A 23366-nucleotide genomic window follows, 5' to 3' on the forward strand; every position below is an offset into this window, starting at 1 on the left:
ATGCCCTGGGGCAAAGTCCCACAATCCAGAGTGGGGAAACTTTCCCAGGCTGGCTAGAATGGGAGGCGGGAGACCCTGAAAAATGCCTTGTTCATGAGGAGCTTGGACCAAGAAGGGGATTACTGGCTCCTTCTCTCAAGTTGTAAAGGTTTCCTCTCCCACCTACCCATTTGCCCGATCCCTTGTCAATCAATCAATCATATTTATTGAGCACTTACTGTGTGTAGAGCACTGTACTAAGCACTTGGGAAAGTACAATACAACAATAAAGGGTGACATTCCCTGCCCACAACGAGCTCACAGTCTAGAGTGGGGGAGACAGACATCACTTCAAATAAATAAAATTACAGATATGTATATAAGTGCCTTGTGCTCGGGAGCAGGGAAGAACATAGGGATAAGTAAAATTACAGATATGTACATAAGTGCTTTGGGGCTGGGAGGGGGGAAGAGCAAAGGGAGCAAATCAGGGTGACGCAGAAAGGAGTGGGAGATGAGGAAAAGTGGGGCTTAGTGTGGGAAGGCCTATTGGAAGAGATGTGCCTTCAGTGTCCAAGAGTCAGGGAGCATCCAGGCTCCACCAAAGATGGGTCTTATTGGATTTCACAGGTTTCAGTTTAGGGGCCTTGCTGTCCTCTAATCAGTCCAATGTGAAGTAATCTATATCTGAAATTTATTTCTATTAATGTCTGTCTCCACCTCTAGACTGTAAGCCCCTAGTAGGAAGGGAAGGTGTCTGTTTGTTGTTATAATGTCCTCTCCCAGGTGCTTACTATAGTGCTCTGCACACAGTAAGCACTCAAAATATGATAGACTGACGATTGTGGTATTTCTGTGGTATTTGTTAAGCACTTACTATGTGCCAGGCTCTGTAATAATAATAATTATAGTATTTGATAAGCGCTTACTATGTACCAGGCACTATAATAAGCGCTGGACTAAGCGCCGGGGTGGATACAAGCAAATCGGGTTGGACTCAGACCCTGTCCCACTTGGGGCTCACAGACTCAATCCCCATTGTACAGATGAGGGAACTGAGGCCCAGAAAAGTGAAGAGACTTGTCCAAGGTCACACAGCAGACAAGTGGCTGAGATGGGATTAGACCTATGACCATGACCTTCTGACTCCAAGGCCCGTGCTCTGTCCACTAAACCATGATGTTTCCCCAGTCAGATGGTTGACCGACTGAAAGCCCATAGGGGAGAAGAGCTTAACCCGGTCTGTGCCACACAGCTTCCTGGACCCCCTTCAAGATGAGCCCACCCATTGGAATATCCAGCCGTCATTACCAGCCAAGCCGGGGGTTGGGTGTTGGCTACCCAGATGAATGGGTGGCTTTGGGAAGAGTGGCTCCTTGCCAACAGATAAACAGGGAGCAATTTGGACTAGCACACTGGCTTTTGGGAAGGTGTCTGAGTCATCAAACTTTGCGTGGCCACTCCCAGCCGGCCCAGAGAAGCCCATGTGGTCAGCTTTTGGTGGAGGGACTCTGGGGAGAAGGGGCTGGTTGGACTGAGATCCCTCCCTCTCACGGGCGAGAGTAGTTGAAGGCAAGGGACTATTTCCTCTGCCCCTGGAGTGGCAACTCCAGGGACGGTAATCAGGCAGTTTCCTTCCAGTAAGGTGGCTGGTGTCTAGCATTGTATCAGTAGTTGAGTCACTCCTGTTTTAATTGGGGTTGGTGTTGGCGTTAATGAGCGATGAGGGTATATCCTCAGTTGGGCCTGGGAGAGTTATTATCCTTGACTAATTGCCTTCTTGGGTGGAGAAGAGAAACCAACCAGCCCAGTGGATTCCACAGAGCGAAGGTCAGAGGCCGGGGTGGAGGAGTGGGAAGGGGTGTGTATATGTGTGTGTGTGTTTGTGTGTGTGTGTGTGAGTTTGTTGGGCCAGGGTCCAGGTGATTAGACAGAGAACGCAGTGCTCTGAGCATAGTAATATTAAAAATGGCTTCTCTTTTTTTCCTGTCACTCCTCTCTCTCTCTTTCCCTCTCTTCTTTCTCTCTCTCTTTCTCTCTCCATGTGGGAAGCTGGTGACGGAAGACCTGTTTAGCAGGTCTGGTCTGCCAAAAGGGAAATGGGGAAAGGGAGTTTTGTAAGGGCATCCCTTCTTTTGGGCAGTAGTCCCAGGGTGGACCATAAGCTGTTGGTTGCCGATCCCGGGGTGGGTGGGAAGGCCGGGAATGCTGAGTTACTTTGTCCAACCCATTCAGGAGAACCAAAAGAAGCTGTCAGTGTCAGACATTAAGCTTCCCTTACGCAAGGCCCGTACTGGTCTTCAGAAACTAATGGAAGTTGAACTGTCTACCTGGGCAGCTGTTACCCTGCATCACTGGGCTCTATCAGTCAATCAGTACTATGTATTGAGCTTTTTTGGTGCAGAGCACTGGACTGAGCACTTGGGATAGTACAATACAGCCTGTAGAGACCATCTGTAGCACCTTGGAGTGAACAATCTAGCAGGGGAGACAGATGCTAAAATAAATTTCAGGTACGGGGGAGTAGCAAAGTTTAAAGGTATGTACAAAAGTGCTCTGGGAGTGGTGATGAGTATCCAAAGTGACACAGAGGTGCTGGAGTTATCTGTCTGAATTATCAGACAGGTAATTGCTCTCCCCATTTCAAAGCCTTTATCGAAGGCATATCTCCTCCAAGAAGCCTTCCCTGACTAAGCCCTCCTCTCCTCTTCTTCCACTCCCTTCTGCCCCACTCTTACTTGCTCCTTCATTCATTCTACCTCCCACCCCCAAAGCACATATGTATATATATACATATATATGTATGCATATATCTGCAATGTCTTTATTTATGTATGTATTTATGTATTTATTTATATTAATGTCTATTTCCCCATCTAGACAGTGAGCTCACTGTGAATAGGAATGCATCTCTTTGTTGTTATACTGTACTTTCCCAAGCTTTTAGTACAGTGCTTTGTAAACATTAAGCACTCAATAAATACGTTTGAATGAGTGAGTGAGTGAATGAATGAATGACAGGTAGAAGGGAAATGGGATAGGGAGATAAAATTTTTTGAAGGACTTTGAAGATGGAGAGGGCAGTGGTCTGCCAGACGTGAAGAGACCGGGATCTCCAGGCAGGGTGAAAGAGGTTGACAGTTGGCAAGGAGAGATGAGAATGAGATACATTAAGTAGGTTGGGTAGAGGAGAGCAAAGGGTGTGAGCCGGGGTGCAGCGGGAGAGGAGCGAGGATAAGTTGGAATGGAAGAGAGCTGATTGAGTGCCTTTGCCAAGTGGTTTTTGTTGGATTTTAGAGAAACCAATGATGGTATTTATTGACCACCTACGGGGTGCAAAGCACTGTACTAAGTGCTTGGGTAGATTAGAAGATGAAATCCCTGCCCTCAAAGATCTTACAAACCAGCAGAGGGGGCAGATACAGAAATAAATTACAGTTAGGGCCAATAGTTGAGTATATAAGATACATACACAAGTGAAAAGCAGCATGTTCAATGGAAAGAGCATGGGCCTGGGAGTCAGAGGACCTGAGTTCTTATCCTGGCTCCACATCGATCCTTCAATCAATTGTATTTATTGAGCACTTACTATGTGCAGGGCACTGAACTAAGTGGTTGAAAGAATATAATGTAACAAAGTTGGTAGACACATGTTTGCTATTTGACATTGGGCAAATGATTTAACTTTTCTGTGCCTCAGTTACCTCAGCTGTAAAATGGGAATTGAAACTGTGAGCCCCATGTGGGACAGGGACTGTGTCCAACCTGATTAATTTGAATGTACCCCAAATGCTTAGAACCTGGCACATAGTAAATGTAACAAATGCCAATTAAAAAACACCATTAAAAAAGTGCTACAGGGGTGTGAGAATTAGGTGTCACAGAAGGGAAGAAGTGGCAGTGAGGAGATTTAAAATGGGACAATTTAAATGCAGTAAAGATGCATTTGAACCCAGGCCAGCCCATGGTGCAAAGTGTAATAGTCAAACCAGCATCTTTGAGGTTAACGAGGCTACTAAATCCTGGGGTCCCCCCCAAATCGAGACTGCAGATGGTAGAATCTTCACCCCGAGGCTGTAAACTCCTTGAGGGTAGGGATTTCCAAGCGTTTAGTTCAGTGCTCCACTTGCAGTAAGTGCTCAAAAAATACCTTTGATTAATTGCATCATGAGGGTGTTGGATTTCTAGAAAGGAATACATACAGTAAGGACTCAAGGTATATGATTGACTGTGGAATTTGTTAAGAATTTATTATGTGCCAGGCTCTGTAATAATAGTAATTTTGGAATTTGCTTAGCACTTATTATGTGCCAGGCACTGTACTAAGAGAAGCAGCGTGGCGCAGTGGAAAGAGCACGGGCTTTGGAGTCAGGGCTCGTGAGTTCGAATCCCAGCTCTGCCACTTGTCAGCTGTGTGACTGTGGGCAAGTCACTTCACTTCTCTGTGCCTCAGTTCCCTCATCTGTAAAATGGGGATTAAGACTGTGAGCCCCACATGGGACAACCTGATTCCCCTGTGTCTACCCCAGCGCTTAGAACAGTGCTCGGCACATAGTAAGCGCTTAACAAATACCAACATTATTATTATTATTATTAAGTGCTGGGGTGGTTACAAGCAAATTGGACAGTCTCAATCCCCACTTTACAGATGAAGTAACTGAGGCACAAAGAAGTGAAATGACTTGTCCAAGGCCACACAGCAGACAAGTGGCAGCGGAGGGATTAGAACCCATGACCTTCTGACTCCCAGGCCCATGCTCTATCCAATATACTATGTGGTATTTGTTAAATGCTTACTTTATGCTGAGCGCTATACTAACCGCTGGGGCAAATTCAGCAAATAAGGTTGAACACAGTTCCTGTCCCACATGAGGCTCAAAGTCTTACTCCCCATTTGACACATGAGGGAACTGAAGCCCAGAGAAGTAAAGTGACTTGCCCAAGGTCACACAGCAGACAACTGGCAGAGCTGGGATTAGAACTTAGGTCCTTCTGACTCCCAGGCCTATTCCCTATCCACTCCTCCCCACTGTTATTTAAAACAGGAAGACGAGAGGAGGAGGACCAGCGCCCTCTGATATCTCATCTTACATTACTGCACTCCTCAATAGGTCTTGACCCGTGGATTCAACTGATGCATTTCTGATTTGAGATCTATTAATTTAGCTGTGGCCTCGATGCTGTACTCAAGGTCTAAGAGGAATTGAAACGGTTCTTCCTTTCCCTGCCCTGAGAAAATTTCAGCAGTAGAATCAGAACATTTCTGAGCGCCCAGGAGCCAAGTGGCATGACTAAAGAGAAGCTGGGTGACGTAATGGATGGAGCACGGGCCTGGGAGTCAGAAGGACCCGGTTTCTGATCCTGGCTCCACCACATGTCTGCTGTGTTGGTATTTTTTTTGTTAAGCGCTTACTATGTGCAGAGCACTGTTCTAAGTGCTGGGGTAGATACAGGGTAATCAGGTTGTCCCACGTGGGGCTCACAGTTAATCCCCATTTTACTGATGAGGTAACTGAGGCACAGAGAAGTTAAGTGACTTGCCCACAGTCACACAGCTGACAAGTGGCAGAGCCGGGAGTCGAACTCATGACCTCTGACTCCAAAGCCCAGGCTCTTTTCCACTGAGCCACGCTGTGTGATCTTAGGCAAGTCACTGCACTTCTCTGGGCCTCGGTTACCTCATCTATAAAAAATGTGGATTAAGAGTGCGAGCCCAACGTGAGACAGGGACTGTGTCCAACCTGATTAATTTGTTTCTACCCAGTGGTTAGAGCAGTGCTCGGCACATAGTAAGTGCCAAAGAAGTACCATAATTATTATTATTATTGTTATTGAGATTCCCTTGCTTTCTGCCTGTCTCTCACCCTTTTTCTTGAAAATATCCCAATTTCATTTCCAGTCTCTTGTTGGGAGGTGGGTTTCTCCCTCATCCACTAGTGGCCCGCTGATTTGTGCTTGTGCATGCTTCCTGCTGGCCTGTTTGCCCTTTTCTTGGCAAGAATCCCCCACCTGTGCTTCTGCTCCTGTCTCCTCCTCTTCTCTCTGGTTAGATGACAGTAGGGAATGTGTCCAGTGGCATTGGGGCGTTGGCTGCCGTGCTGATGGATCTTTATAGGAATGACCACAGACCCAGACCCACCTCGGGCGCTCCAGAACGGGTAAGGCAAAACGCAAGCAAGGCAGTTGTGCCCGTGGGGAGGACTGGGGCCCAGACCCCGGACGGCGCTGGGCATCTCTCACTGGGAAGTAGTTTTTCCGCCCATCACTGGAAGCTGAGTCACGTGGCCCAGAAGCCTCTCCTTGGTCCGGTGGCGTTTGAGCAGAGACGCCAGTCTCGATGGAGTCGTGGCCGTTTTTTATTGGCTTCAGGCTTTGCTCTCGGAGCAAACGCCCTTTCCTCTGGAAAATGCTTCTCCCACTCCCTTCTACAACTGCCCAGTCCTGATCCAAAGTGACTGATGGGGCTTTGGCTTTGCTTTCTTCCACCTTCCTGTCATCCTCTCTTCCTCCTTCCCCATCCAAGCACCCCCCGGCCTTCCCACTGCATATTCTGCACACTTCTCTGCAGGTGACCTTGGGCAAGTCACTTCATTCTCTGGGCCTCAGTTCCCTCATCTGTAAGGTGGGGATTGAGACTGTGAGCCCCATGTGGGAGGGACAGGGACTGTGTCCCACTCGATTTGCTTAGTGCTTAGTACAGTGCCGGACACATAGTGAGTACTTAACAAATACGATCACTTATTCAGATGCTGTTCCCCTCAGGGTCCCACAGCTCAATGCTGATCCCATTTGAGTAACGGGTGCAGTTCTGTGGGGTCCCGGCATTGGCTTTCCCTCAAACTGTGGGGGGCAAGAGTCTATCTCCAAGAGGCCACTGGGTAGTTCCTTTCTCTGGCATGAAGTTTACGGAGTGTTTTGGGCCCATCCGTGCATTGGTACCTGGGCGGGCAGAGGTCTCCAGCAGCGGGTGGATAGGCTACGACACCCTTGGCTGGATGGTCTGCCGGGGACCAAGCAAGGGGGGCTCTCTCTGCTTGAATTGTGGCCCCGCCCTCACCCATACCCCATGAGTCCTTGGTGACTGTTCTGAGGGGGGCACATCCATCTCAACGGCCTGGAGAAGAGACGGCGGGAGACGGAAGGCCCATGGCCCGCCCTGGCCGGCTCCCCCGGAGCGGCTTTCTGCGGGAGAGCGCCAGACGGCAGCCCGGAAAGATGCCCTTGGAATGGAGCGCCAGCCTGACTCAGTTTCCTCCCTCTTTGTCCCTCCCAGGGAACTCTGCGCAAAGAATTTCCCCAGACCCTGGGCGGCAGCGACACCTGCCATTTCTGCAAGAAGCGGGTGTACGTGATGGAGCGGCTGAGCGCCGAGGGTCATTTCTTCCACCGGGAGTGTTTCAAGTGCACCGTCTGTGCCACCACGCTGCGCCTGGCCATCTACGCCTTTGACGTGGACGAAGGTGAGCGTCCTCGGGGCGGACAGCCGTCTCTCCCCTGGGGCTCCGGTCTGGGCAGACTGGGGAACCAGCTTTGGCTGGGCTGGATGGGATCCAGATGAGTGTTTCTCTCTCTCTTTTTTAATGGCATTTGTTAAGCACTTACTGTGTGTCAGGCACTGTATTGAGTGTTGGGGGTAGGTACAAGCTAATTAGGTTGGACCCGGCCCATGTCCCACAGAGGGCTCATGGTCTTAATCCCCATTTTACAGATGAGGGGATTGATGCTCAGAGAAGTGGGCCTCTTGTCTGTTGTGTGACCTTGGGCAAGTCACTTCACTTCTCTGTGTCTCAGTGACCTCCTCTCTAACATGGGGATTAAGACTATGAGCCCCAGGTGGGACAGGGACTATGTCCAACCTGATTAGCTTGCATCTCCCGTAGCATATTAATGTCCATTCCCCAGACTGTGAGCTCGTTGTGTTGTACTCTCCCAAGCTCTTAGTACAGTGCTCCGCACACAGTAAGTGCTCAATAAATATGATTGAATCGATGAATGAATAAACAGTGCCTGACACATAGAAGGTTCTTAACAAACACCATAAAGAAGAATGAAAAAGTAAAGCGACTTGTCCAAGGTCACAAAGCAGGCAAGTGGTGTTGCCGGGATTAGAACCCAGATCCTCTCAGGCCCATGCTCTTTCCTCTAGGCCATGATGCTTCCCTTCCTTGGCTCATGGCCCTCCCGGGCCTGGGCACACTGGAATATATCATTATATTATAAAATATTCTTATAATACATGATATTGCTATATTGTACTCTCCCAAGTGCTTAGTACAGTGTTCCGCACACAGTAAGCTCTCAATAGGTACATTTGATTAATTGGAGTTGGGTCCCAATCAGAGGAGGAGCTGTTCCCATTGTCCTCTGGGAGAACACCCTTGAGGGTGAAGGAGTGTGATCTGTTTGGAGAGGGAAGGCACATCCATAGAGGCTGACCTAGAGCAAGCTCAGTACATCCCATACTTACTACAGTTCCTGGCATGTAGTAAGTGCTTAACAAGTACCATTAATTAAAGAAAACACAAAAAAAATGCCAGGTGTGCCCTCCAGGTCTCGCTTTGTCTACTTGCTGCCCTGCGTTTCAGCCGTTGTAAACTCCTTGAAGGCAGAGTCAATGCTTGGGCCACCCTACAGCGCCTAGGATTGTGTTCAGTGCCCAGGAAATTAATAATAATAATAATAATGGTATTTGTTAAGTGCTTACTATGTGCCAAGTACTGTACTAAGCACTGGGGTAGATCTAAGATCATCAGATTGGGCAAAGCCTGTGACCCCCCACTGGGTTTCACAGTCTAAGTGGGATTGGGAACAGGTATTAAATCCCCATTTAAAAGATGAGAAAAGGGAGGCCCAGAGAAATGACGTGACTTGCCCAAGGTCTCCCAACAGGCCTGTGGCGGAGTCAGGATTAGAACCCAGTTCCTCTGATTCTCAGGCTTGGTCTCTCGTGCTTGTGGCGGCAATGGGAGAAGGATATTGAATGTCGGAGAGGCCACAAGCCTGCTTTCCTCCCTTCTTCTGGGTCAGACACAGACTCGAATGAAACCGTAACTCACGGTGCTCCATCCCGTTGCTAATTTGCTCCCTGCCTACCGACCCCCTCTCTGGGAGGGAGGGCGAGGAGAAGGTTCTGGCCAGTGATGCCCTTTTTTGTTTAGAGGATGTAGGGATTTGGGGTAGCCTGAGGATTGGGGAAGGGCTAACTAAGAATCATTTGCTCAGAAAGCCACGGTTTTGTGTCTTCTCATCCCCAGTTGGAAACGCTCAAATCAGGTCAGAGACCCGGGCGGGCGAGGGTGGGAGACATTCTTCGAGGCGCTGCGGTGGTGTTTGTATCACAAGTTCCGCTTAGGCCCTTCGATCCCACCCTTGGAGTTTCCCCTCAGGGAAGGCTGCAGCTCTGAGATGCTCTTCGTTTGAGGGGCTGGGGCCTGTACCTCGAACCGGGGTTTCTGTTCTGACCTCGGTAATTTACTTCTGGTGCTTGAGGTCAAGGCCATGGAAGTGACAGGAAGAGCAGCGTTCAGCTGAGGAAAGAATCTCAGCTGAATCACGGCGAGCTCTGTTATCCGATGTCAGCATTAGCTGACATTGGCTTCCCCTCCTCCCTGCTGCCTGGTTTCTTTATGGCTCAGTGACGCCTCCACAAGAGGCAAAGAAGGGACAGAGACTAGAAGATAGGTCATTGGTCCATCTAATATTTCACAGGTCGTGCTAGTAACAGGCAAGTCCAGGGTGGATCTTGGCACAAACTTCCAAATCCTATCTTTCATTCCTTCCCTGACCTCCAGGACTATGGGTCACTGGAAAGGTTTTTTTTGGGTTTTTTTTTGGTATCTCTTAGTGCCTATTATGTGTCAAGCACTGTATTAAGCATATCTTGTAGGTACAAGATAGGTTGGACACCGTCCCTGTCCCTCATGGGGCTCACAGTCTTAATCCTCGTTTTACAGATGAGGTAACTGAGGCCCAGAGAAGTGAAGGGACTTCTAACTTGCAGGCCTGTGCTCTAACCACTAGGCTATGCTGCTTCCCTAGATGGTTGTGACCTGCCCAAGACCGTACAGTAGATAGTCAACAGAGCTGGGATTAGAACCCGGGACCTCCAACCTCCAGGGCCACCACTCTTCCACTCCACCATGCTGCCTCTCCAGCTGGGTCTACCATGAAGCAATTAACACCCCAATTCCCTGGAGGTCTTAGTATTGGGGGCCTCGTGAATTCCCTTTCATTGCTACTCCTGGTAGAGGCTTCAACATCCATGGATAGTCTTGGAGGCGGGGAGTGGAGCGGGGAAGAGGAGTGAAAGAAAACATTCATTAAATAATCTTGGAGGGGGGGAGGAGGGTTTGGAAAAACACTTCATAAAAACTGCTTCCAAAATTAGAGAGCTCCCCAATCTTTTTAAAGGATATTATAAATGATTTATTTATGTTAACATCTATCTCTCCCTCTAGACCGTAAGCTCGATCAATCAATCAATCGGTGGTATTTTTTGAGCACTTACTATATGCAGAACACTGTTCTAAGGAGAGTACAATGCAACAGAATTAGCAGACATGTTCCCTGCCCATAATGAGCTTACAGTCTAGAAGTGGAGACATACATTATAAAAAAGTAATTTATAATAAATAATTTAGAGATATGTCCAGAAGTGCTGTGGGGTAGGGAACATGGCTGCTAATTATGCACTCGATAAATACCATATAAATATCGGTCAGTACACTCAATAAATAAATAATACTAAAGCGCTCAATAAATACACTAAATTGATTGATCGATGACCAACCTCGTCTTATGGAGAGAGAGAATTATGTTTACTGGCTGCAAGACGGTACTCTCCGATTCCTGTTAACATGCTCTCTGAGATGACTAAATCGGTTTCTCGTGGGGTTTTTTTTACAGGTAAATTTTACTGCAAATCGCACTTCAATCGTGGTAAAGCAAACCCAAACCTAAGGAAGAGGCGAGCAGAGTTGAAGAACTTACAAGAGGTATGCATATGTGTCGACACGGAGCCGGAGATGATTCCGGTGGTTGTTTGGGGGCTGTTTTCCCAGACCCGTTATGTCCCGTCTCCCCTGCTTAGCTTTCCTTGTCCTTGTTTCATGGGCCTGTTCTTCCCAAACAGCGGGCTGGAGCTGGACTTGATGGAGGAACCAAAGCAACCTGTCAGTCAGTCTATCATATTTGTTGAGCACCTACTATGTGCAGAGCACTGTACTAAGCGCTTGGGAAAGAACAATATATAACAGACACATTCCTTGCCCACAGTAAGCTTAAAGTGTAGAGGGGGAGACAGACATAAATATAAATAAATGAATTACAGATATGGCCATAAGTGCTGTGGGGCTGGGAGGGGGAGATGAATGAAGGGAGCAAGTCAGGATGACACAGAAGGGAGAGGGAGAAGAGGAAAGGAGGGATTAGTCAGGGAAGGCCTCTTGGAAGGCTTTGAAGGTGGGGAGAGTCATCATCTGTTGGATATGAGGCGCAAGGGCCTTCCAGGACAGAGGCAGGACGTGGGCGAGAGGTTGACGGTGTGATAGACGAGATTGAGATGCAGTAAGAAGGTTGGCATTTGAGGAGCGAAGTGTGCAGGCTGCGTTGGAGTAGGAGAACCTGTCCCGTGGCCCAGGGCCAGCCTGAACGATAGGGGACCTGGGGTCAAGCTCGGCCTTCAGTTTCCCCCTGGAAGCAATGGACTTATGCAAGCTGTAGCCTGTAACCAGTAAGCGCTTAACACATACTACAATTATTATTATTATTCTGTCTCCCCCAACCCCCTTCTAGACTGTGGGCCCGTGGTTGGGTAGGGATTGTCTCTATTTGATGCTGAATTGTACTTTCCAGGTGCTTAGTACAGTGTTCTGCATACAGTAAGCGCTCAATAAATACGATTGAATGAATGAATGAGTCCGGCTCTCCCCAGACAGTAGGGGGAAACTGCCCAGATTCTCCCTGCACCTCGTTGTGGTCTAGAGACCAGAAAGATTGTGGGCAGCAAGTAGTCCTCTGAGAAGTGCTTGGGCAAGTCGCTTCACTTCTCTGTGCCTCAGTTACCTTCTCTGTCAACTGGGGATTAAGACTGTGAGCCGCACGTGGGACAACCTGATTACCTTGTAACTAACCCAGCGCTTAGAATGATGATGATGATGATGATGATGATTATTATTATTAAGTGCCCGCAGGGTCTTGGAACCCCATAGTAATCTGGGTTTTGAGGGAGGGGACGAGGTATTTCGTCTCATCCAACCCCCTGCCTCCAGGCAGGATCTTCTCTTCCAAACCTCCAGAGAAGGGGACTCAGTCAATTGATCGTACTAACTGAGCACTTACTGTGTGCAGAGCACTGTACTAAGTGCTTGGGAGAGTGCAGTAGAATAATATAACAGACACTTTCCCTGCCCACACGAGCTTACAGTCTAGAGGGGCCACTCTACAAGTCCGGGTCCTGAAAGTGCCAAAAAGGTCATTCCTGGAGACACGTCCCATCTCGGTACAAAGCTTATGGCCGACCCATCTCCCTCTTCCAGAAACGGCCCCTTCCACAATCCCGAAGGGAATTCCACCATTGACCTGCGTCACCGGAGCCCGGGGGTGGGGTATGAGCTCTAGCCATGGCAAAAAGTCGCCAATGAATGAACCCTCTCCCTCCTCCCCCTCCACTCCGCTTCTTCTTTCCATCTGTCCAAGGAGGCGGCGGTCAAGTGGAAGGCGGAAGAAGCTCAGCCCCCCAAGAGCCCGACAGAGAGCGTTTGCACTACCGACAGCAGCGTCGAGACCCTCCCGCCAGGTACCGTGACTTCCTTCCTTAGGAAAGCTGCGAGCTGGCCCCTCAGCAGGATGAGGGACCTGCTCAACATCCCACGACGCCTCTGTAACCGGACGGGCCGGGTTTTGCGCGCTCTCGGCCTGCACTTCTGGGACAATGCGTACGACTACGGCTACTTGTTCGAACTCCTCAGTTTTGGCTTACCCTGGCTCTGGGTGCTGCTCGAGGTCCTGGCGGACATGTACCGGGAGACGGAGTCCCCCTTTGCTGGCTTGCTTGACTGGGGGCAGAGGTTTTTGAGGGTCAAGCTCCACTGAAGTGCCTTTCCCCTACTCAGATGGTCCCCCCTGCCCCTTCCCCTTCCCAAAGTGCCTTTCACATTTCCAGAATTAGAGAGTTGGCCCGCCTTTGACAGGACTGGCGGGGCTTCATGTTGAAATGAACAGCGTTCTTTCGACGTCAGGTACACATACCGAGAAAAAAAAAAACACCCCACAAGTGCCTTCTTCTCCATCTTGGAGAGCAGCCGATGGCGAAGAAGGGCGTCCTTAACATTTTCACAACCCGGAGACAGCGTGAAGGATATTTTATAGCTTTCTCCTTTTCTTTTTAAACTATTGTAATGAAGAGCCATAATTTTGGGTTTACATTTCAAGTTTTGATTTCAACCAAGAAGATGCCTTTCTTTCTTGAACGGGGCTCAGGCCAGGTTGTGCTGTGTGAACTTTGTCCGGATGGTCATTGGAGAGTTAAAAGGAAAGCCGACAGGCCACCTGGATTCACAGACTTATTTATTTCCAAGGGATGCCTGTGGCATTTTCTCAGCTCCTAAGTTTCAGCCTCAGCAGAGGCCTTTTTATCTAGAATTTATCCATCCCCTCCGGAAGCCGGGATTTTCAGCAGGATCCTGTGCCTGGGCTTGCAGGAGCTGGCTCTCTCTGCCTCTGCTGTCCCCAGCAGTCTGTCCTGGGAAGACATTTTTCTCCAGTTATCGCCACGCACCCTCCGTGGCCCCCGCCCACCCCCAGAATGCAAGAAGCCCTATTGTGAGGTTCTATTCCAAGGCTGGCAGTCCCCAAAACCTAAGTGATTAGAAGCCATTTAGCCAGCCCCAGCCCATTCCTCGGGCAGCCACAGACTGCAGGGTTGTGGACTGTTTGTTTGTGCTTATGTTGACACTGATTCACACCACTTCCCCGGAGGAAACCTATTCCACATGCCGTGGTCACTGTAGCTCAGGCCCACCCCCCCGCTGGTGAAGGGACGGTGGAGAGATGTTGTTGACTGGAGAGATGCCGGTGGTCTCTGCTCACCTGGCTACCTGGCTAGTGGTCCTTCCGCTATCCCACTATAGACCCAGCTGTGGCGTCGAGATCGAATCAGAATGGCTTTGCCACAGCCAGGCCCGAGCCGCTCCCATCACCAGGACTCCCTCTTGGGCTCAGACTTGCCAACCCAGATCGCTCCCTGGTCCCTGTCCAGGGACCGACCTGGGTAGGCTATTCTACTTTGAGGTGTTGTTTTTCTGTGGGCTTGACGGAGCCATTTCCTCCATTGGAAAGGAGAAAGGGGCGGTCTCCCCGCCCCCCAGAAAGGGTCAGGGATGGGTGCCCGGGAGCGGCAGGGCCATTGATAATTTGAGGTTTCCTCTACTAAACTCCCATTGTCACTGGGCCTTGTGTTTTTGTTCAAGTGACTCCTTGGGTCCTGGTGTTCCAGGCCTTAAAGCGTGCGTCCCGGTCTTAGCCAAGCTCTGTGTTTTGACTCCGTGTGTTGTTTGGGTGGAAATCTGCCTCTCTGCAGATTTGTGTTGCTAAAGTTTTGTTTGCAGCCAAAATGTCGTGAATCATATTTTCCTAGAGTGAACATACTGTCAAGTTGGGGAGCAGCTAGGCAGTGGGGATTGTTAATACTCCTGGAAAACTGTCACCTCCGGTCCCACTCATCTCCAGTAGTTACCCCACACTAGGATCGTGGTTCACGGCAGGTCCCCTTTATTAAACCTTCCAACTGGTCCCACACCCCAAGTGCACAGTCCCGGAGAACAGAGTTGCCACAGAATTGTACAACTCCCTTAGCCACGCAAGCCGTATATGACTCCCACCTCCATCCCACCCCACCCTGTTCAGAAGCATCATAACCTCTCCCCTTCGTTCCCTTACCCTTATCGTTCATCTGACCCTGGAATGTAGTAAACCTTCCGGGCCTCTGAAGTTCAGAGTGTCCCAGAGTCCCCAAGGGAAAGAGGATATCCTCAGTCTTCCCCTTCCAGCCGTACCACTGGAGTTCATTTTGGAATGAGGATGACCAAGCCTGTCCACGGCTCTCTGACGCCGCCACCTTGCTGCTGTAAAATCTTCAGAGAGGCCATTTCCTTACATAGCCTGCCCTCTGGTGAACCTCCATCACCACTCCCCCTTCCCCTTATTATTATTCACAGATCCCACCCCTCTTATGATTATTAACGAATTCCACCCGTCTTATTGCGACTTGTTTGTTAACGGTCGGTACTGGCTGGTATCTGGCATTGGTACGAAGCCCCACGGGTGATTTCTCTGAAGTGACTGTGCCTTCCCAGGAGCGTTGACTAAGGAAAGTAGCCATTCTGCCTTCATGCTGAGCTTATTTCCTTAATTCCAGTCTTGTTACTAGTACTGCTCACTTGGGTATTTTGGGCCAAAGTTCTAGGATCAATAGTCTAATTCTAAGGGTCTGTCACCCTCTCCCCCCCACCAATACTTCCTCCTGACCACTTGGACCCCAGGAGATGAGCCTGGGTTGGTGATCTTGGCATCTTGGCATGATCAAATGGGTTCCATTGGCAACATCCAAATTACACCCTCCTCCCACAGCCCACCTCCCCAGACCACCCCCTGGGTCTTGGTCCTTGAGCCGGTGAGCACCCCAAAACATCAGAGTGTCACAAACGATTCCCACACATAATGCAGACGAGCATTTCCTCCCATTCTCAACCATCTCTAGAGTAGCAGATACTGTCCAGTTACATAAACTGCCCTTACAACTTCTAAAATCTCCGTCCTCATCCAGATAATGTTCTTCGGTTCTCCCGGGACCAGGTGCGGTCTGACAGTGATATTTTAAAAACATCCCTTTTCCTGTTGTTTCACGTCAGAGTTCAGGTTGAAATGGGGAGAAAGAGTGCTATCAGTGCATGGGGAACTAAATGAACTGAATACGATACCTAGTTTTCCTATCAGATTTACTCTTACCACGTGGCATTCTTCTTCCTCACTGGATTGCCTCCTAACTGGTTTTGCTACAAAACAACATAATTTAAACTGGTTAGAAATTCCTGATTCCCCCATCCCTAATCCCATGAGAAGCAGTGTGCCTAGTGGAAAGAGCACGGGCCGGGAGTTGAAGGATCGGGGTTCTAATCCTGACTCTGCCGCTTGCCTGCTGTGTGACGCTGGGCAAGTCACTTTACTTCTCTGTGCCTCAGTTTCCTCATCTGCAAAATGGGGATTTAATGCCTGTTCTTCCTCCTAGTTAGAATGGGAGCCCCATGTGGGATCTGATCATCTTGTGTCTACCCCAGCGCTTAGTACAGGGCTTGACATATAGTAAATGATTAAGAAACACCACAGTTTGTATTATTAATTATTAATCTCAATCCCAATTTTAGCAATATTCTTTGTAAGATTCCCTCACATGTGCAGCTCTGTCTTTGTCACTGATGGCCAAGGCCTTTGGCTCCACCAGGTCTCTCAGGCAACTTGTGAATTTTCCAAAATAATTCTTCTTAGATGACCATGAAATCAGACACCTTAAAAACTGAACTCACGACCACAAATGTCCGCCTCTCTCATGGTCAACAATTTCGGCTCCAGAAACCTTTCTAAGAGACTTTGACCGAAGGTTTTCCATCGGAAATATGCCAAGCAAAGTGAACTACACAATTCAGTGGATGTTGTTGCTGTATTGTTCCAAACTGGCTACCCTCAGGAGGAATATGTTTAGCAGATGATTTTAGCTTTGCTTACAAAAGCAAGCAGAGGGTGCTCCAATTCACCAACTGCTATAAGAAGCAGCGTGATGTGGTGGAAAGAACATGGGCCTGTGAGTCAGAGGACCTGGGTTCTAATCCCTGTTCTGCCACTTGTCTGCTCTGTGACCCTGGGCAAGTCATTTAACTTCTCTGTGCCTCAGTTACCTCATCTGTAAGATGGGGATGGTGACTGTGAGCTCCACCGGGGACAAGGGACTGTGTCCAACCTGATGAACTTGTATCTACCGCAGCACTTAGTAGAGTGCCTGGCACATAGGAAGTGCTTAACAAATACCATTAAAAAAATGTGAGGGTTCCTTCTTTTCCCAGGCAATAGCTAACCACGACCCCAACTGCTCCCTTCAGTGAGGTCTGAGTATTAGACTAAAGTGATGCCCCTTTGAGGGTCCCCTATTTTCCAACTAGCCCACTCCTCTCCTGAGAGTCTCACTTCCAACCTGGAGACCACAACCAATTTGATTTGGAAATTATTGAAACTGAAATCATCCTTCGACACCTGTCAGTTTCCAACAGACCGAATAAATTATTCTTACAATTCCCTTTTCAACTTTCTTGCGTACTTGAACAAATCCGCCTCCAGTCCACGCATACCCTGAACTCCACAGCCCTGGGAAGAAATCTATCAAGAAGGGTTTCAGATTTATACAGTGCTCTGCGCATAATAAGCGCTCAATAAATACCATTGTTTGATTGATCGATTCAAATGATCAAACGTAGGGGTAGATATAGTCTTTTTCCTAATGATATTTGTTGATCGCCTGCTGTGTGAAGTACTGTTCTAAGCACTGGGGTAGGTACGTGTTAATTAGGTCAGACACAGGCCTTGTCCCACATGGGGCTCGCTGTCTAAGTAGGAGGAAGAATGGGTATTTAGATACTCTCCCAAGCGCACACAGTAAGCACTCAATAAATGCTATTGAAAAATGGCCTGTGACCGCTCGGGAGACTGGTGATTCGCTAGCACTGGCTGAAGAGAACTCACATCAGGGTCATCGCAGCATGACCCTGGCCCCCTCACTAGATTGGGTGTCATGTCAGGGTTATGTCAGGATATGCTCAAAAAGCTGAAAAAAGGATTTCTTTGTTTTTGTTCTTTAGTATTTTTGTTATGTGCCAGACACTGTACTAAGCTCTGGGGTAGAGTCGAGTTAATCAGGCTAGACAGAATCCCTGTCCCGTGTGGGGCTCTCAGTCTTCAATCCCTTTGTACAGGGGAGGTAACTGAGGCACAGACGAGAGAAACGACTCGCCCAATATCACACAGCAGAAGAGTGACGGAGCCGGGATTAGAACCCAGGTCCCATTCAGAACCCAGTGTCAGTGAAGACTTGCACCTCTTATATCCTAAGACCCCCTTAGCCGAGCCCCGTATTACAATTTCCCTCACCACCCCCTTACAGTATTTATAGACCCTCCCTTGAAATGTCTGAATACTTTAAATCCTGGAAAGTTTAGAGTCCTAGAAATCCTGCTTCTAAGGAATCTCCAGGCTCCCCTTTGATCCATGGCGGCTTTTCCACTAGAGTTCATTTTGCAGTGAGGTCCACCGGCTCTGCTCTGCCGCTTTTCACCCTTCCCAGAAGCCTTTACTTGTCTTAACTTTAGCGAACTGGCTCACTCCATGGGCCCTGGGTAGCAAAAGTGAACTTGACGTGGTGGGAAGTCCAATCCAGAAAGCCCTCCCCCGATGTAGTCATCATTTGAGGTTGACAAGAGGTCAGATATAGACAGGGCCCAAACTTGTATCTTTCCTTAATACTGTTTCTGCAGTTACTATTTGAATCGACAAAGGCAAATTCCACAGACCAGTAAGATGAGGAAGAAAGTGTTTTTTTTCAGATCTTTCAACATTCTGCCTCTCCCCAGACTAAGGGTGTGCTCTCTCTTTCTCTCTCTCCTCTCCTTTTCCATTTCTGCTGCCACTCTCTGGCCTTGGGTCCATTTCAGCATTCCAGAGCTCCACCTACGCCTTGGCTGAACGTTTCTGCTCGAGGTGACTATCCTTCCTGTCTGTTTTGCATGCTCAGTACTAATCCCATCCCAGTTCTTGGATCCTGGTTTCCTCCCCATATCAACGCCGCGCCACTGGAGCATAGATTGCTTGTGGCAAGGCTGGGTAAACTCTCCAGCGGGTCCTGCCCTGGGCACTGCTCTGGCACTGCCAACCAGTTTTAGATTCCCTACCTTTCAACCACCCACCACAGACACCTGGTCATCCTTCTCTCCCCAGCCCAGTCTTTTTCCACCCTGTGCATCTGCCTCTCTGCATGCTCCACAGGTCTCTGATCTCACAGCACAATCTCTGAGACACCCTTTTCCAATCCAGCAACTTCCGCTACCAGAAATTGACTTCAATTCCAAGGCTGAAAGCCGGGCACAGGGCGAGCCCCTTCCAGCCCGGGCATGTGGAGAATTTGGTCACCGCTGGGCATCTTGACCATGAAATGCAAACTTTTTTTTAACTCCCACTTCCTTGCTAGACACTAGTACTTCGCTCCCTCCTCTGCTTCGATAGCAAGCGCCGCCTCAACAAACCTAGACTAGAAAGTAAAAATCCTCAAAGGAGTGTGAACCAAGGGAATGTTGTGATGGGACCAGAATGGACGGTCTCAACGTGAAAGAATGCGTTCCTGTTTGGTCTGGGGGAGAGCGCATTTTGGGGCTCAGGTGGCCCGGTAAGGATCTGGGTTCTAATCCCTGCTCCACCACTTGCCTACTTTGTGACTTTGAAGAAGTCATTTAGCTTCTTTGTGCCTTAGTTTCTTCACTTGAAAAATGGGGATTCAATAATAATTCTCCCTCCTACTTGGCCTGTGAGCCCCATATGGGGCAGGGACTGTGTCCAACCTAATTTATCTACCCCAGGGCTTAGAACAGTGCCTGACACGATAAGCACATGACAGAGACCGTAAGAACAACAACAGCGAAATACAGGTCAGCCCGCCCTTTGGACCCGCTAGCTTTACAAGACTTTGAGATCGTTTGTCTCCCTAAGCATCAATCTCCTGTATTTCCAGTGTCTCTCCCTGCATGGAAAGATGGGGAAATTGCACTCAGATACATTCCTAAACCCCTTGCCAGGACAAGTATTAGGGGGGGAACGGTCTATCATTTCAGGCACTTGTGCCACATCCCTTAATAATGATGATTTTTGTTAAGCGACAACTATGTGCCAGGCACTGTACTAAGCACTGGGATTCCGTGGTCTTGCCTTAGCGGAATCTTCTTGCCTTCAGGGTGGTGGCCAGGAATTGTCTGTCCTCCTCCTCCTCCTTCTCTTCCTCCTCCTCCTCGGCTTTCGGCTCTCGAACCGGGCAGACTTCACAGAACGTTTTGTATGCAAACTGTTCCTCGGAACCCTGTATTTTTTTGCCACCGTGAATTCTGTTGAATTTTATTTATATCGGATGCTGTAAATGAAAAATAAATTGTAGTTCTTTGTAAATCCCATCGTTTCCTCTCTTCCTTTTAAGATGGCTTTGGGTGTTTTCTAAAAGCCCGGATGCTTGGTTGGGGGATTGGGGCAGGGGTGGGGGGAGTGGTGGTCCCCAGCCTGCCTTTATGCTGCTTGCAACACCTGTACCTGCTGGATCTTGGGCTCTTGGGGCTGTGCTGGGCATTTGAAAATATTACCCCCGGTAATATTTGAAGGATAGCACCAGGGCTCCTGACCAGGGCTTGCTGGTCTCTTCCCTTGAGCCTCCTGATACTCTTCTATTCATTCATTCAATCATATTTTTTGAGCTCTTACTGTGTGCAGAGCACTGTACTAAGTGTTTGGGAGAGTACAGTATAACGATAAACCGACGCATTCCCTGTCCACAGTGAGCTTACAGCCTAGACAGACATTAATATACATAAATTTATACAGGTAGGACATAAGCGCTGTGGACCCGAGAGGGGGAATGAATAAAAGGAGTAAGTCAGTGTGACGGAGAAGGGAATGAGAGAAGAGGAAAGCGGGACTTCGTCGGGGAGGGCCTCTTGGAGGAGATGTTCCTTCAGTAAGGCTTTGAAGAAGGGGTGAGTCTTTGTCAGATAGGAGGAGGGAGGGTGTTCCAGACCAGAGGCAGAACGTGGGCAAGGGGTCAGTGGCGAGGTAGATGACATCAAGGAACAAAGTGCTGGCAGGGTTGTAGTAGGAGAGTAGCAAGGTGAGGTAGGAGGGGGCAAGGGGATCGACTGTTTTGAAGCCAATGGTGATGAGTTTTTGTTTGATGCAGAGGTGGATAAAGCCATTGGAGTTTCTTGAGTGTCCTGAATGTTTTTGTAGAAAAATGACCCGAGGAAGCAGAGTAAATTATGGACTGGAGTGGGGAGAAGCAGGAGGCTGGGAGGTCAGCAAGGAGGCTGATAAACTAATCAAGGCGGGATAGGAGAAGTGATTGGATTAACGTGCTAGCGGTTGGGATGGAGGGGGTAACCGTTTCTCCGCCGTCAGCATGAAACAGTAGATAGAGCGCAAGCCCAGGAGTCAGAAGGACCTGGGTTCTGCTGTGTGACCTTGGGCAGGTCACTCCTCTGGGCCTCAGTTACCTCATCTGGAAAATGCCGATTAAGCATGGGAGCCCCATGTGGGACAGAGACTGTGTCCAACCTGATCATCTCGTATCTACCCCAGTGCTTAGAATAGTGCTTGTCCCATAGCAATATTATTCTTATTACTACTGTCAGCCTCCGAGATTCGGGGTCCACTCTCGGTTCCAACCCCGAGGCGCCCCTCTTCGAAGGGCCAAGTTCAGAGATGGCACTTGGTCCGGCAGCGGGTCCTAGGTACTGCCCTCCCCTTATCCCAGAATGCTGCTCACCTTTGGAGCCTGCAGGGGTGTTGAGGTAATCCTCTCTTTCCACAGGATGTTCTGTAATGAGTGTTTATTTTGGCTAAGAGGGCAGCCAAGCCCTATGATGAAAAGCTTTCGCACTTACAGCTGAAACATTGTTAAAAGAGGAAAAGGTTAGTGGAGAGGGTGGGAGAAAGCGCTCCGTTGTTGATGGAAATGGAAGGGATGAGTTTGAATTCTTTCGGGATGCGAAGCCCCAGGGAGCAGAGGCTAGCTCCGTCCTCGTCACACCTGAAGAATGATCGAGTACTTAGCCACGGATCTGCAGCCTATGGCTCAGGAACCGAATCAGGAAGCAGTGTGGCCTTCTGGAAAGAACACGGGCCTAGGAGTCAGAGGACCTGAGTTCTAATTCCGGCTCTCATAGTAGCAAATGACTTGACTTCTCTGTGCCTCAGCTGCTGCAACTGTAAAATGGGGATTCAGTACTCATTCTCCCTCATACTTAGACTGTGAGCCCTGTGCGGTACAGGGAATATGGCTTTTCTTTTCTTCGTGGTATTTGTTAAGCATTTACTAGGTGTCAAGCACTGTTCTAAGTACTCGGGTAATAATAATAATGATTATGGTATTTGTTTAGCACTTACTGTACTAAGTGCTGAATAGGTACAAGTTTATCAGGGTTGGACACAGTCCCTATCCTACAAGGGGCTCACATTCTAAGTTATTTAATTTACTTTTTTATAATAATGTCTGTCTTCCTGCCTCTAGACTATAAACTCATTTGGGCAGGGAATGTCACTGTTTATTGGTGTTTTGTACTCTCCTAAGTGCTTCGTGCAATGCTCTGCACACTGTAAGCACTCGTTAAATTCTACTAGGGAATGTGTCTACCCACTCTTATATTGTACTCACCCAAGTGCTTAATATTGTGCTCTGCACCCAGTAAATGTTCAATAAATAAAGTTAAGGAACGTTCTACCCACTCTGTTATATTGCACTCTCCCAAGTGCTTAGTACAGTGCTCTGCACACAGTAAATGCTCGATAAATACTGTCAGGTAACGTGTCTTTTCAACTGTTATATTGTAATCTCCCAAGTACTTAATACAGTGTTCTGCACACAATAAGCCCTCAATAAATACTAGGGAAGTAGCATATCCTATTGGAAAGAGCCTATAGTGGGCTAGGAGTCAGAGGATGTGGGTTCTAATCCTGGCTCCACCATATGTCCGCTCCGTGACCTTGGGCAAGGCACTTCACTTCTCTGTGCCGCAGTTCCCTCATCTGTAAAATGTAGATTTAGACAGTGAACCCCATGTGGGACAGGGACACAACCTGATTATCTTCTATCTACTCCAGTGCTTAGGGCAGTGCTCGGCACATAGTAAGCGTTTAACAAATACTCTTATTATTCTTATTATTGGTAGCCGGCAAGTGGCGAATCAAAATTAGAACTCAGGTCCTTAGACTCCCAGGTCACACAGCTTATTAGCTCGCAGCAATCGCTGTTCTTAAGGTTCCATTTAACCTTTATCTTATTAGGGCTGAGTGGGACCAACCTCCTCCAAATCTTCGGATATTTCTCCTCTAAGGGGAAAAAGGCAGTGGTGGATCTTGGTCTTCCTTTGTCTTAGGCATCTGACGACGGCTCCTTTCTCCTCAGAATCTTTCCGGGAAGACATCCAGAGCTTTTCATCTCTTCCTGTTCCACAGGAAGCCAGAAGCAGCAGCAGATCCCAGAGATTGGAGGAAGGAAAGACAGGGATGAAAGAGGATTGCCAGTCAGTTCTGTCGAATGA

At 48.6% G+C, this 23366-nt stretch overlaps 1 protein-coding gene across 10 annotated transcripts in view; it reads left to right on the forward strand.

Moving 5' to 3' along the window:
• MICAL2 (microtubule associated monooxygenase, calponin and LIM domain containing 2) overlaps window positions 1–23366 on the forward strand; it is a 197449-nt gene that overhangs the window by 123767 nt on the left and 50316 nt on the right. For 6 of the 10 annotated variants that reach the window (XM_029059580.1, XM_029059579.1, XM_029059582.1 and 3 more), the window contains 4 exons: window positions 6030–6137; window positions 7253–7439; window positions 10885–10973; window positions 12676–12775. In XM_029059580.1, coding sequence (XP_028915413.1) covers window positions 6030–6137; window positions 7253–7439; window positions 10885–10973; window positions 12676–12775 — 484 coding nt within the window. Of the gene's footprint in view, window positions 1–6029; window positions 6138–7252; window positions 7440–10884; window positions 10974–12675; window positions 12776–18731; window positions 18778–19062; window positions 20230–23366 lie in introns of those variants that run through there. The other 4 variants (XM_029059584.1, XM_029059586.1, XM_029059589.2 and 1 more) reach the window with 3 other exon arrangements.

Source organism: Ornithorhynchus anatinus, chromosome 3, assembly GCF_004115215.2.
Source record: "Ornithorhynchus anatinus isolate Pmale09 chromosome 3, mOrnAna1.pri.v4, whole genome shotgun sequence".
Taxonomy (NCBI): domain Eukaryota; kingdom Metazoa; phylum Chordata; class Mammalia; order Monotremata; family Ornithorhynchidae; genus Ornithorhynchus; species Ornithorhynchus anatinus.